This window comes from Pseudophryne corroboree, chromosome 2 (genome assembly GCF_028390025.1).
Source record: "Pseudophryne corroboree isolate aPseCor3 chromosome 2, aPseCor3.hap2, whole genome shotgun sequence".
Taxonomy (NCBI): domain Eukaryota; kingdom Metazoa; phylum Chordata; class Amphibia; order Anura; family Myobatrachidae; genus Pseudophryne; species Pseudophryne corroboree.
This window is the reverse complement of record NC_086445.1, coordinates 515,567,561-515,583,002: the sequence shown is the minus strand read 5'-3', so window position 1 is coordinate 515,583,002 and position 15,442 is coordinate 515,567,561. Positions and strand designations below refer to the sequence as shown.

Sequence of the window (15,442 nt, the reverse complement as noted above, 5' to 3'; positions counted from 1 at the left end):
AATATAAATAGATATGCTATTACCAATTAAAAAAACACAAAAAAAAACATGTTTTTTAAATTTTTTATTAGATTCCGCCAGCAAAGTGTGGCGGATTGAAAATGACGAATTTACTGTCTAAAAGCACTGTTGTCGAATTTACAATCTTCAATTGAATATACTTTTGTCGACTTGCCGCATTTGTACCATTGCAGAAATGTCGAATTTGACAAATGTCGAATTTCAAAAAGTCGAATTTGGAAAGTCCGTTTTTTTGGCGAAAAGTACTGAATTGCATTGTCGAAATTTTTTATTGGGCGAAAATGTCCCGTTTTTCGACATTTTCGGGAATTTGACCGCAATTGCATATACCCCTATGTCTTCAAACTCAAAATTCCCCATCGACAAGATTTTTCTCATCTGCTTGTCCAAGGGATAATAATAATGATAATAATAATTTTATTTATATAGCGCTCTTTCTCCAGCAGGACTCAAGGTGCTTTACAGACATCAAAAACAATGCACATAATACAGAATATTTAAGCAAAGCAGCAATAGACAAGCCACATAGACATAAAAGAAAACCTTGAGCACACAAACAGCATAATGCAGGATTGGTGTCTGCATTTTGGGTAATAACTTCCAATGGTTTTGTATTCCATCCTCACAAGGTAACAGGTGCTGTCGCCATCTTCGGCGCACTGCGTAGGATTACCCTGGGTGGAATAGTCTACCCCTAGAGGAGATCACACAAAATAGGGAGATTGCAGAGTCCTAAAGTTCAGAGTAGGGTCCCAACAAAACCACCAAGTACGTGTGTTTCTCATCCCATCCACAAGTGTACTAGATGAGGCAGCCATGTTGGGCGCACTACGATGGTACACTGTGGGAGGTGAGCCATACAAGGGCCCAGTGCATATATGGGAAAACTCACACTTGTGTAGTAGTAGTAGTAGTATTAATATTATTATGATGTACCCTGTATGTAGGTCACAATGGCAAGGTGTGCAATCAGTGGAGGTAAACATTACAGGAAAAGCACACAGTGGGGTGGAAGAGAGAAGGGGGAAAAAAAAGGATGATATAAGATGCATTTTTTTTTCTGTCATGCGGTGTGATTGTTCCAGCTCCAGCAGATCAACGTATTTGAGGGTTTTACTCAAATTTATTTTTTGTTGTTTCGACCCATTTTCAACCTCAAGGCCTTCGTCACCAGTCTGTAGGCCTATCAGTTTTGGTTAGAATCCTTGAGGTTGGTGGCCTCCATAGAAATCAAGAATGAATTCTACCACGTCCCCATCTTGTATGTGCTCTTCAGATTCGCTATGGGGGAACCCCACTTTCACTTTCAGGCTCAGCCATTCAGTCTGACCACAGCTTGAGTTTTTACGAAGATTATGGCATTGATGGCATCCATTTTATAACGATTGCACCCTACTTGGACTACCTCCTTATGAAGATGGACTATGCTTTTTTTTTAAACCGAAAGGTTCAGTAATTGCAGGAGTGTGGGTGGGACCTGAACTTCAGGAAGTCCTATCTTGTACATTGCTGTTTCTGAGCTTGAACTTTGATACCAGCCTTCAGTGAGTGTTCCTTCCACCAGACAAGATCTATTCCTTTCAGGCATTGGTTCAGAGTTCTGGCCTTGGAGCATTCAACGGTCCTGTTATGCACGCAATTTTTGAGGAAGATGGTCTCAACCTTCGAGGTCATCCTGTATGCCAGTGGGAGATTCTGCAGGGTTGGTCAAGTTTCAACGATCTCCTGGAGTCTCAGCTGTTCAGCCTTTGTTTGTGCACACGTGGTGATTGATTCCAGAGAATCTCAGCAGGGGCAGGTCTTTGGCCACTCTGTCCTGGGTCATTATGACCACTAATGCCGGCCTTCTAGTTAGGAGGTGGTGACCATGCACTTTTGCCTGCAGTGCCTTTGGTCTCCCATTAACATTTTGGAGCTCCAAGCCATTTACCTTGCACTGACAGTATCCCAGTCATTTCTCGTGGGTTACATAGTCTGTACCAGTCACAGTACCACGGCAGTGCCCTATGTCAACCATCAGAGGAGCACCCACAGTGGATTGAAGCAGCTCAGTTGGGTGTAGCTGTTTATGCCAGCAATATTAGCCATGTTCATACCAGCAGTGGACACTTGGAAGGCAGACTTTTTCAGCAGGAATGCATTCCTGCCTGGGTGTCACAACTGAGGGCCTGAGCTGACGGAAGGCAGCCTCAGTTGTAGGGGCTGAGATGTACCGGAACCTGGGAGGTTGTATCAGACCCCTGGACATGTAAGTAACATGAAGAGAAACCGCCCGAAGGCGTGACCACGACAACTTGAGTAAAAGTCAATGATATTTATTTATGACCAACTCCATGCATCACAGTAGCAGTAAAAAGTAACATAAAAATCAGCAGAGAAATATTAATACAGTTCCTGGGTACTACAGGATGGCAGGGGCCACAGAGCTCTGGTGGTATGAGACAGTTCTTATTATCTGCAAGTTGGAAAGTCCTTACCAGGCTCAACTGTAGCAATGAGGAAAGCCCAGGGTCGTACCAGCTGGTGTTCCAGGGAAAGCTGGACTGCTGTAGATAAAATGCTGCTGTGGGTACTGGTTAGAACCAGACAGGTGTTGGCACGGAGTGGATACTGGCTGGAACCAGTTAAATAATAAATAAAGCTTGAGAGCGATGCAATGTAGATGAAATGTAGAATTTGAGAGCGGAGAAATAATAATACCGGTGGAGAGTGGTAAACTGCAGAAAGGACACCGGCCCTTTAAGAGAAGCTGTACACTGCTGGAAGCTGAGCTGGAAGCAGGTGATGTTGTAGCTGGGAACAGGTGAGTCCAGAAAGGATCGGAGAGTCAGGCTACACCGCAGATGGAATGCTGGTGCGGGTCTCTATAGCAGAAGTCTGGAGACAGGAGCTGGAACCTGGAAGACATTCACAGAAGAGAGACAAACTGGAACTAGGTTTGACAACCAAAGCACTGACGCCTTCCTTGCTCAGGCACAACCTATTTATACCTGCAGCAAGGAAGGCATTGGCTAGGCAATTATGCAAATTAATAATACTGACAACGGATTGGTAGGAATGATCAGCTGACAGAATCCAAGATGGCTGCGCCCATGCAGACACTTGGAGGGAAGTTTGGATTGTAATCCATGTGGTCTGGAAAACAGTAATGGCGGCGCCGGAGACAGGAGACGCCAGGCTGACAGATGCACATCCGACCACGCGGACACAGCGGAGGCCGCGGCTGACGTAATCGCCACTCTGAATGCAGAAGCTCAGGGACGGCGGCGGAGGCCGCGGGAGACGCCATGCCAGATGTATAAGGCGTTACTGTGACTGCGTCCAGAGAGGCAGGAGAGGATGCGGGAATGTGCACATCAGGATAACAGATGGGATCCGGTCCTGGAGCGCTGAGCCAGCCTTAGGAGGCATCTGATAGGTAAGAAATGGCGTCCAGATACCCGGATCGTGACACAGGGGAGTGGTCTTTTCATCCAGAGGTCTTAACCCAGTTGGCAGTGGGGTTCAGTGGCGGATGTAGACTTAACTTTTAGGGGGGGGGGGCGGTTTAAGAATTATGACTCCTCCACCTAATCATAGCCCCTCCCACTTAGTAATGCCCTTCCCGTTCGCTTCTAAATTTCCTATTGTTGCCATTACTAATAAAATGTTGCCAGTTAGTGGAGAGAACCCTGCGCACTGGTGATACAGACTGGCAAATCGCCATTCCTTCCATCAGGGGTGGTAGAGGCTAAGACAGTAGGGCAATTTAAACATGCATGGGATAGACATAAGGATATTCTTACAAAGAAATAAGGATCAGATAAGGTTAGAGATAAAAAATAATGTAAAAAAAAAAAGGGGCAGACTAGATGGGCCAAGTGGTTCTTATCTGCCGACAAATTCTGTTTCTACAGCACACAGAATGAGCCGAAATTCACATTATAGCACACTGTATGAGCTGAAATTCACATTGTAGCACACAGTATGATCCGAAATTCACATTATAGCACACTGAATGAGCCGAAATTCACATTGTAGCACACTGAATGAGCTGAAATTCACATTATAGCACACTGTATGAGCTAAAATTCACATTATAGCACACTGAATGAGCTGAAATTCACATTATAGCACACTGAATGAGCCGAAATTCACATTATAGCACACTGAATGAGCCGAAATTCACATTATAGCACGCAGAATGAGCCGAAATTCACATTATAGCACACTGAATGAGCCAAAATTCACGTTATAGCACGCAGAATGAGCCAAAATTCACGTTATAGCACGCAGAATGAGCCGAAATTCACATCATAGCACGCAGAATGAGCCGAAATGCACATTATAGCACGCAGAATGAGCCGAAATTCACATTATAGCACACTGAATGAGCCAAAATTCACGTTATAGCACGCAGAATGAGCCAAAATTCACGTTATAGCACGCAGAATGAGCCGAAATTCACATCATAGCACGCAGAATGAGCCGAAATGCACATTATAGCACGCAGAATGAGCCGAAGTGCACATTATAGCACACTGAATGAGCCGAAATTCACATTGTAGCACACTGAATGAGCTGAAATTCACATTATAGCACACTGTATGAGCTGAAATTCACATTATAGCACACTGTATGAGCTGAAATTCACATTATAGCACACTGAATGAGCCGAAATTCACATTATAGCACACTGAATGAGCCAAAATTCACGTTATAGCACGCAGAATGAGCCAAAATTCACGTTATAGCACGCAGAATGAGCCGAAATTCACATCATAGCACGCAGAATGAGCCGAAATGCACATTATAGCACGCAGAATGAGCCGAAGTGCACATTATAGCACACTGAATGAGCCGAAATTCACATTGTAGCACTCTGAATGAGCTGAAATTCACATTATAGCACACTATGAGCTGAAATTCACATTATAGCACACTGTATGAGCTGAAATTCACATTATAGCACACTGAATGAGCCGAAATTCACATTATAGCACACTGAATGAGCCAAAATTCACGTTATAGCACGCAGAATGAGGCAAAATTCTCGTTCTAGCACGCAGAATGAGCCGAAATTCACATCATAGCACGCAGAATGAGCCGAAATTCACATCATAGCACGCAGAATGAGCCGAAATGCACATTATAGCACGCAGAATGAGCCGAAGTGCACATTATAGCACACTGAATGAGCCGAAATTCACATTGTAGCACACTGAATGAGCTGAAATTCACATTATAGCACACTGTATGAGCTGAAATTCACATTATAGCACACTGAATGAGCCGAAATTCACATTATAGCACACTGAATGAGCCGAAATTCACATTATAGCACGCAGAATGAGCCGAAATTCACATTATAGCACACTGAATGAGCCAAAATTCACGTTATAGCGCGCAGAATGAGCCGAAATTCACATCATAGCACGCAGAATGAGTCGAAATGCACATCATAGCACGCAGAATGAGCCGAAATGCACATTATAGCACGCAGAATGAGCCGAAATGCACATTATAGCACGCAGAATGAGCCGAAATTCACATTATAGCACGCAGAATGAGCCGAAATTCATGTTATAGCACGCAGAATGAGCCAAAATTCACGTTATAGCACGCAGAATGAGCCAAAATTCACGTTATAGCACACTGAATGAGCCGAAATTCACATTATAGCACACTGAATGAGCCGAAATTCACATTATAGCACGCAGAATGAGCCAAAATTCACATTATAGCACACTGAATGAGCCGAAATTCACATCATAGCACAACGTATGAGCCGAAATTCACATTACAGCACACTGAATGAGCCAAAATAATGCAGGGACATATACGCTACATGGAACACAGGCACTTTAGCTTGGAGCGGAGGGGGGAGACATGGAACACAGAGGGCACACACACAGGAGGACGCACACACACACACACTTACTTTAGCTTGGAGGGGAGAAGACATGGCATACACTGACAGTGACACCTACTCATATTTTGGCAGCAGCCAGCAGCATGAGGAGTCGGATGGAGGCCGGGTCCCGCCGCGGTATTGGGAACGGGGTGGAGAGCGGTGCAGCGCGGCGGGGGACGGGGAGAGAGAGCGTCCTGACGCGCGTACAGGAAGGAGGGGCGTGGTCAGAACAGAGGCCGCTGTATGCGCGTCAGGACGCTCTCTCTCTCTCCCCTTCCCCCGCCGCGCTGCACCGCTCTCCACCCCGTTCCCAACACCGCGGCGGGACCCGGCCTCCATCCCGGTGCCGGTATGTGTAGGGGGGTGTTCGCCATAATCGCCCCCTGCTAAATCCGCCACTGGTGGGGTCTGCCAGAGGTGGACTTTATGGTCTCTCGCCACAACTGCATGGTTCCTCGATTTTGTTCCCGAGCCAGTTATCCAAGTGCTTTTGTGGTGGACACCATGACTGTTACCTGGACGTTCAGCATGGGGTATGTTTTTGGGTTTTTTCCCCTGTTGCCTGCGTTGCTTCGCATTGTCAAATAAATCCAGTCTCAACGTAAACAGAGATTATAGTGGCTCTAATTTGGCTTTAGATTGTCCTGTGGTCCAGTATTCTTTCCTCTCATCCCATATTGGGGGACACTGTGTTCCCACTCTTACCCTTAAGTTTTTTGTTCCTTGCTGGTTTGTAAGTAACCCCAAGGGGGATATCAATTAGCCGTGGTAATTTACTATGGCTTATTCGCATGCACGCACACCAGGGATATTCAGTTTTCCATGATGCCGGCATTAATCAGGGATATTTTTTATCTGCTTAAGGCAGGAGTAAACAAATCCCTAAAATGCCCCATTTTTGCAATCACAGCCGTGAAAACACACAGGTCCAGGAACTTATCCCAGATCCTATGTTTTTTTTGCCCAAAAACTGGTAATTTTTCAGGAGAGAAAAAAATGGGCTATAATTAAATTGATTGGAGAAAAAAAACTTAAAATCACAGCAAAATACCTTTTTTTCCCTCACAAAAGATTTTCAGAATTTAATATCCCCTAGGTTGTTTACCCTTGGTTTAGGGCTACTTTTAAAGTTGCACTGCTGACCACAGGTTGCAGAGGGGAGAAGCTACCTCCTTTAAATGGTGTATTAGCCCAATAACAGCTCCTATGGTTCCCTTAAGCAACCCATGTTACAGTGTTTTCCAGATGGAATCATAGAAAAAAAACAAAACTGTTTTTAGTGTTTTAATGCATTTTATAATAATATGTATGTCATGTTAATGTGAAGCCATTGGAATTATTTTCTGTTCTTCTCCAGTTTATGCTGATGAGAGAAAATGATTTAATTTAACTTTGAGCTTTGTGCATCCCTGTTTCTAACATGATTGCTTATATTGTAAAGGAATTGTATGCTGAGGTCAAAGCAAATGAGGAGCTTTATAAACAGCTTCTGGACAAGGGAAACCTAATGCTTTTGAGCCGAGATGATGCTACTGGCTCTGTAACTGAGCAGAATGTAGCTCTTCTGAAGAGGAAGTGGCAAAACATTTGCAACAAAGTGGAAGAGAGGAAGGTAAATATGTGACATGAGCTGTGGCCTGACAATTTCTGGTAGACTGGACAGTCTATTTTACTTTTGTTTTTGTTTTTTAACCCTTTCTCATAACTAAGTTCATGTTAGATCATACTTATATTAATGAGTTTACATTTGTTGCATGATAAATAGTGGTGTAATTACAGTTAAATTGCCCTAGCTCAAGTCCTATGAGTTAAATCATCTGGTAAGTCTGTAGTTTTGATTTTGTGAATAATTTTCTCAACAGGGGAAATTGGAAGAAGCTCTCAATTTAGCCACAGACTTCCAGAATTCATTGCAAGACTTCATCAACTGGCTGACCCAGGCTGAGCAAAGCCTGAACATTGCATCTCCACCCAGTCTTATTCTGGACACGGTTCTCTTCCAGATTGACGAGCACAAGGTTGTGTCCTCGATGGTGTCTTTAATAAACTGGTTTTATTTACAGTTCATGGCTGTACTAAATTTATTTCAATTTGTTCATGTTGTCTTAGGTTTTTGTGAATGAGGTTAATGTTCATCGTGAGCAAATTATTGAGTTGGATAAAACCGGGAACCAGCTGAAGTTTCTCAGCCAGAAGCAGGACGTTGTCCTAATAAAGAATCTTCTGCTTAGCGTCCAGTCCCGTTGGGAAAAGGTGGTTCAACGATCAGTGGAGAGGGGGCGCTTCTTGGATGATGCCAGAAAAAGAGCAAAACAGGTACATGCTGAGTACAAATAAGGACGAGTTACATTGCTGTTTGTGTTTGTAGTATTACGCTGAACTGTCAGCACGAGGGTACAGCTAATTTCACACATTCTGTATTTCAGCAGATACATAATTTATAATACATCTGTTTTCCTTTATATTTTACATGTAAGCTTTCTCTTTATGTTTTAGTTTCATGAAGCCTGGAAGAAGTTGGTTGATTGGCTGGAAGAGGCAGAGAATCATCTGGATTCAGAACTGGAAATCTCTAATGATCCAGACAAGATCAAATTACAGCTTACTAAGCACAAGGTTAGTTACCCTGTATGGTTTATACATTTCTGTCTCAAGCTTCATGTGAATTTTGCAGTCACCTGTTTCCTTTCGTGTCTACATGGACATGGGAGAATGTAGCATCGGAGGCTTTAAGAGTATGTTTTCACCTCATTTTTGTCTTTTTGGTTCTCTTAAGTCAAGTTTAGGGGTTTACGCCTGCAACCCGCTTACACGACGTCCTAGTGGATGCTGGGAACTCCGTAAGGACCATGGGGAATAGCGGCTCCGCAGGAGACTGGGCACAAATAGAAAGCTTTAGTACTACCTGGTGTGCACTGGCTCCTCCCCCTATGACCCTCCTCCAAGCCTCAGTTAGATTTTTGTGCCCGAACGAGAAGGGTGCACACTAGGGGCTCTCCTGAGCTTCTTAGTGAAAGTTTTAGTTTAGGTTTTTTATTTTCAGTGAGACCTGCTGGCAACAGGCTTACTGCATCGAGGGACTAAGGGGAGAAGAAGCGAACTCACCTGCGTGCAGAGTGGATTGGGCTTCTTGGCTACTGGACACCATTAGCTCCAGAGGGACCGCTCACAGGCCCAGCTTTGGAGCTCGGTCCCGGAGCCGCGCCGCCGGCCCCCTTACAGAGCCAGAAGCAAGAAGAGTCCGGCAAATCGGCGGCAGAAGACATCCTGTCTTCCACAAGGTAGCGCACAGCACTGCAGCTGTGCGCCATTGCTTCTCAGCACACTTCACACTCCGGTCACTGAGGGCGCAGGGCGCTAGGGGGGGCGCCCTGAGCAGCAATAGAAACACCTTGGCTGGATAAAAATACATCACATATAGCTCCTGGGCTATATGGATGAATTTTAACCCCTGCCAGATTTTCACAAAAAGCGGGAGAAAGGCCGCCGAGAAGGGGGCGGAGCCTATCTCCTCAGCACACAGGCGCCATTTTCCCTCACAGCTCCGCTGGAAGGACGTCTCCCTGACTCTCCCCTGCAGTCCTGCACTACAGAAACAGGGTAAAAAAAGAGAGGGGGGCACTAATTGGCGGGTTATTAACAATACAGCAGCTATAAGGGAGAAACACTTATATAAGGTTGTCCCTATATCTATATATAGCGCTCTGGTGTGTGCTGGCATACTCTCCCTCTGTCTCCCCAAAGGGCTAGTGGGGTCCTGTCCTCTATCAGAGCATTCCCTGTGCGTGTGCTGTGTGTCGGTACGTTTGTGTCGACATGTATGAGGAGGAAAATTATGTGGAGGCGGGGCAATTGCCTATAATAGAGATGTCACCCCCTAAGGAGTCGACACCTGAGTGGATGGCTTTATGGAAGGATTTACGTGACAGTGTCAGCTCCTTACAAAAGACGGTTGATGACATGAGACAGCCGACTAATCAGCTAGTCCCTGTCCAGGCGTCTCAAAAACCATCAGGGTCTCTAAAAAGGCCGTTACCTCAGGTGGTGGATACTGACGTCGACACGGATACTGACTCCAGTGTCGACGGTGAGGAGACAAACGTGACTTCCAGTAGGGCCACACGTTACATGATCACGGCAATGAGAGAGGTGTTAAACATTTCTGATACTGCAAGTACCACTAAAAAGGGTATTATGTGGGGTGTGAAAAAACTACCTGTAGTTTTTCCTGAATCAGACGAATTAAATGAGGTGTGTGATGAAGCGTGGGTTTCCCCCGATAAAAAACTGATAATTTCTAAAAAGTTATTGGCATTATACCCTTTCCAGCCAGAGGTTAGGGCGCGTTGGGAAACACCCCCTAGAGTGGATAAAGCGCTCACACGCTTATCAAAACAAGTGGCGTTACCGTCTCCTGATACGGCCGCCCTCAAGGAACCAGGTGACAGAAAACTGGAGAATATCCTTAAAAGTATATACACACATACTGGTGTTATACTGCGACCAGCAATCGCCTCAGCCTGGATGTGCAGCGCTGGGGTGGCTTGGTCGGATTCCCTGACTGAAAATATTGATACCCTGGATAGGGACAGTATATTGTTGACTATAGAGCATTTAAAAGATGCATTTCTATATATGCGAGATGCACAGAGGGATATTTCCACTCTGGCTTCGAGAGTGAGTGCGCTGTCCATTTCTGCCAGAAGAAGATTATGGACGCGACAGTGGTCAGGTGATGCGGACTCTAAACGGCATATGGAAATATTGCCTTATAAAGGGGAGGAGTTATTTGGGGTCGGTCTATCGGACCTGGTGGCCACGGCAACTGCTGGGAAATCCACATTTTTACCCCAGGTAGCCTCTCAACATAAAAAGACGCCGTCTTATCCGGCTCAGTCCTTTCGTCCCCATAAGGGCAAGCGGGCAAAAGGTTCCTCTTTTCTGCCCCGGGGCAGAGGAAGGGGAAAAAGACTGCAACAGACAGCCACTTCCCAGGAACAAAAGCCCTCCCCCGCTTCTGCCAAGTCCTCAGCATGACGCTGGGGCCTTACAAGCGGACTCGGGCACGGTGGGGGCCCGTCTCAAGAATTTCAGCGCGCAGTGGGCTCACTCGCAAGTGGACCCCTGGATCCTGCAAGTAGTATCTCAGGGGTACAAATTGGAGTTCGAGACGTCTCCCCCTCGCCGGTTCCTGAAGTCTGCTTTACCAACGTCTCCCTCCGACAGGGAGTCAGTATTGGAGGCAGTTCACAAGCTGTATTCCCAGCAGGTGATAATCAAGGTACCCCTCCTGCAACAAGGGAAAGGGGTATTATTCCACGCTGTTTGTGGTACCGAAGCCGGACGGCTCGGTGAGACCAATTTTAAATCTGAAGTCTTTGAACACTTACATACAGAGGTTCAAATTCAAGATGGAGTCACTCAGGGCAGTGATCGCGAACCTGGAAGAGGGGGACTATATGGTGTCTCTGGACATCAAAGATGCCTACCTCCATGTCCCCATTTACCCTTCTCATCAAGGGTACCTCAGGTTTGTGGTACAAAACTGTCACTATCAGTTTCAGACGCTGCCGTTTGGATTATCCACGGCACCTCGGGTCTTTACCAAGGTAATGGCCGAAATGATGATTCTTCTTCGAAGAAAAGGCGTTTTAATTATCCCTTACTTGGACGATCTCCTGATAAGAGCAAGATCCAGAGAACAGTTAGTAGTCGGATTAGCCCTATCTCAAGTAGTGCTACGGCAGCACGGCTGGATTCTAAATATCCCAAAATCGCAGCTGATTCCGACAACACGTCTTCTGTTCCTAGGGATGATTCTGGACACAGTCCAGAAAAAGGTGTTCCTTCCGGAGGAGAAAGCCAGGGAGTTATCCGAACTGGTCAGAAACCTCCTGAAACCAGGGCAAGTCTCAGTGCATCAATGCACAAGAGTCTTGGGAAAGATGGTAGCTTCCTACGAAGCGATTCCATTCGGCAGATTCCACGCAAGAACGTTCCAGTGGGATCTGCTGGACAAATGGTCCGGATCGCATCTTCAGATGCATCAGCGGATAACCCTGTCCCCAAGGACAAGGGTGTCTCTTCTGTGGTGGTTGCAGAGTGCTCATCTTCTAGAGGGCCGCAGATTCGGCATTCAGGACTGGGTCCTGGTGACCACGGATGCCAGCCTGAGAGGCTGGGGAGCAGTCACACAAGGAAGAAATTTCCAGGGCTTGTGGTCAAGCCTGGAGACATCACTTCACATAAATATCCTGGAGCTAAGGGCCATCTACAATGCTCTAAGCCTAGCACGACCTCTGCTTCAAGGTCAGCCGGTGCTGATTCAGTCAGACAACATCACGGCAGTCGCCCACGTAAACAGACAGGGCGGCACAAGAAGCAGGAGGGCAATGGCAGAAGTTGCAAGGATTCTTCGCTGGGCGGAAAATCATGTGATAGCACTGTCAGCAGTGTTCATTCCGGGAGTGGACAACTGGGAAGCAGACTTCCTCAGCAGGCACGACCTCCACCCGGGAGAGTGGGGACTTCACCCAGAAGTCTTCCACATGATTGTGAACCGTTGGGAAAAACCAAAGGTGGACATGATGGCGTCACGCCTCAACAAAAAACTAGACAGGTATAGCGCCAGGTCACGGGACCCTCAGGCAATAGCTGTGGACGCTCTGGTAACACCGTGGGTGTACCAGTCAGTGTATGTGTTCCCTCCTCTGCCTCTCATACCCAAGGTACTGAGAATCATAAGAAGGAGAGGAGTAAGGACTATATTCGTGGCTCCGGATTGGCCAAGAAGGACTTGGTACCCGGAACTTCAAGAGATGCTCACGGAGGACCCGTGGCCTCTACCTCTACGAAGGGACCTGCTCCAGCAGGGACCCTGTCTGTTCTAAGACTTACCGCGGCTGCGTTTGACGGCATGGCGGTTGAACGCCGGATCCTGAAGGAAAAAGGCATTCCGGATGAAGTCATCCCTACCCTGATCAAAGCCAGGAAGGATGTAACCGTGCAGCATTATCACCGTATTTGGCGTAAATATGTTGCGTGGTGCGAGGCCAGGAAGGCCCCTACAGAGGAATTTCAACTGGGTCGTTTCCTGCATTTCCTGCAAACAGGACTGTCTATGAGCCTAAAATTAGGGTCCATTAAGGTTCAAATTTCGGCCCTGTCGATCTTCTTCCAAAAAGAACTGGCTTCAGTTCCTGAAGTTCAGACGTTTGTCAAAGGGGTGCTGCATATACAGCCTCCTTTTGTGCCTCCAGTGGCACCTTGGGATCTCAATGTGGTTTTGGGGTTCCTAAAATCACATTGGTTTGAACCACTCACCACTGTGGACTTAAAATATCTCACATGGAAAGTGGTAATGCTATTGGCCCTGGCTTCAGCCAGGCGCGTGTCAGAATTGGCTGCTTTATCATATAAAAGCCCTTACCTAATTTTTCATACGGATAGGGCAGAATTGAGGACTCGCCCTCAATTTCTCCCTAAGGTGGTTTCAGCGTTTCACCTGAACCAGCCTATTGTGGTACCTGCGGCTACTAGGGACTTGGAGGACTCCAAGTTGCTGGACGTAGTCAGGGCCCTGAAAATATACGTTTCCAGGACGGCTGGAGTCAGAAAATCTGACTCGCTGTTTATCCTGTATGCACCCAACAAGCTGGGTGCTCCTGCTTCTAAGCAGACTATTGCTCGTTGGATTTGTAGTACAATTCAGCTTGCACATTCTGTGGCAGGCCTGCCACATCCAAAATCTGTAAAAGCCCATTCCACACGGAAAGTGGGCTCATCTTGGGCGGCCGCCCGAGGGGTCTCGGCGTTACAACTTTGCCGAGCAGCTACTTGGTCAGGGGCAAACACGTTTGCTAAATTCTACAAATTTGATACCCTGGCTGAGGAGGACCTGGAGTTCTCTCATTCGGTGCTGCAGAGTCATCCGCACTCTCCCGCCCGTTTGGGAGCTTTGGTATAATCCCCATGGTCCTTACGGAGTTCCCAGCATCCACTAGGACGTCAGAGAAAATAAGAATTTACTTACCGATAATTCTATTTCTCATAGTCCGTAGTGGATGCTGGGCGCCCATCCCAAGTGCGGATTGTCTGCAATACTTGTACATAGTTATTGTTAACTAAATCGGGTTATTGTTGTAGTGAGCCATCTTTTCTAGAGGCTCCTCTGTTTATCATACTGTTAACTGGGTTCAGATCACAAGTTATACGGTGTGATTGGTGTGGCTGGTATGAGTCTTACCCGGGATTCAAAATCCTTCCTTATTGTGTACGCTCGTCCGGGCACAGTATCCTAACTGAGGCTTGGAGGAGGGTCATAGGGGGAGGAGCCAGTGCACACCAGGTAGTACTAAAGCTTTCTATTTGTGCCCAGTCTCCTGCGGAGCCGCTATTCCCCATGGTCCTTACGGAGTTCCCAGCATCCACTACGGACTATGAGAAATAGAATTATCGGTAAGTAAATTCTTATTTTTTCTCTCACACCACAGGAATTCCAGAAAACATTAGGAAGTAAACAGCCTGTTTATGACACAACTGTCAGGACAGGGCGTGCATTAAAAGAAAAGGCCTTGTTGAGTGATGATGTACAGAAACTCGATCACCTTCTTGGAGAAGTGAGGGATAAATGGGACACAGTGTGTGGAAAATCAGTGGAAAGGTTATTTTCATTCTTTGTTTATATCAGCTCTGCTAAGATTTGCTGCACGCCTCTTTAGTTACTTCCATGTAGTAGTTGTATTTGTAACCTTTGGAAATGTATGTGATTGGGATATCTATGCACTCTAGCATGCCTGAATATCTCTCTACAAAACATATGCACCAATAAGTTTAATTTCTCTTTCATCCATCTGGGGGACGCTGCGTACTTACTGATGAGTTAGAGTGTGTGGGATTGGAGTTTGGCACAGAACCTATAAAAACTAACTCCTCCCCCCTCTAACCCCTCCCATCTCCAGCCTACCAGCAGATTACCTCAGTTTTAGTTTGATAATGTCGATTATCTTACAGGAAAGAAAGCTATACCTTATACACACTTAGAATACACTTTACCATGGAGCCGCTGCGGCCGCTAAACTTAGTACACACGCTACGTACTTTATACACTGTTTGCGTACGGAGTCCCGTATCACTGTACGGACTTTGCGTACAAACGCCGCGCTGGGTGTACAAAGTACACAGCGCGCGCACACCCAGAGATACACTTTAACCCTTTACAGTAATGCAATGCAATGATAAAACACTTTAAACCTTAGCAGTAATGTAATGCAATGATAAAACACTTTAAACCTTCACAGTAATGCAATGCAATGATAAAACACTTTAAACCTTAGCAGGGCAATGAGGACACGACACCAATTGTGATTTTACCGCTGGGTTCCAACACCACAGTGGATTATTGCTGAAAGGGGGTTTACAATACAAATAATACTCTACAATATAACAGAGTAAATGGCTACAGTCAATGTACATACGTGAGTGGACAAGCTTGCGCAACCCGGCCGGTCCCCGGTCATCTGATAGATA

General features: G+C 46.1%; 1 protein-coding gene across 19 annotated transcripts in view; it reads left to right on the top strand.

Annotated features, from left to right (window-relative positions):
• The window catches only part of MACF1 (microtubule actin crosslinking factor 1), a 564,002-nt gene that overhangs the window by 475,887 nt on the left and 72,673 nt on the right, over nucleotides 1-15,442 (top strand). For all 19 annotated transcript variants that reach the window (XM_063954114.1, XM_063954106.1, XM_063954121.1 and 16 more), the window contains 5 exons: nucleotides 7,356-7,526; nucleotides 7,777-7,932; nucleotides 8,024-8,230; nucleotides 8,411-8,530; nucleotides 14,407-14,576. In XM_063954114.1, coding sequence (XP_063810184.1) covers nucleotides 7,356-7,526; nucleotides 7,777-7,932; nucleotides 8,024-8,230; nucleotides 8,411-8,530; nucleotides 14,407-14,576 — 824 coding nt within the window. The remainder of the gene's footprint in view (nucleotides 1-7,355; nucleotides 7,527-7,776; nucleotides 7,933-8,023; nucleotides 8,231-8,410; nucleotides 8,531-14,406; nucleotides 14,577-15,442) is intronic.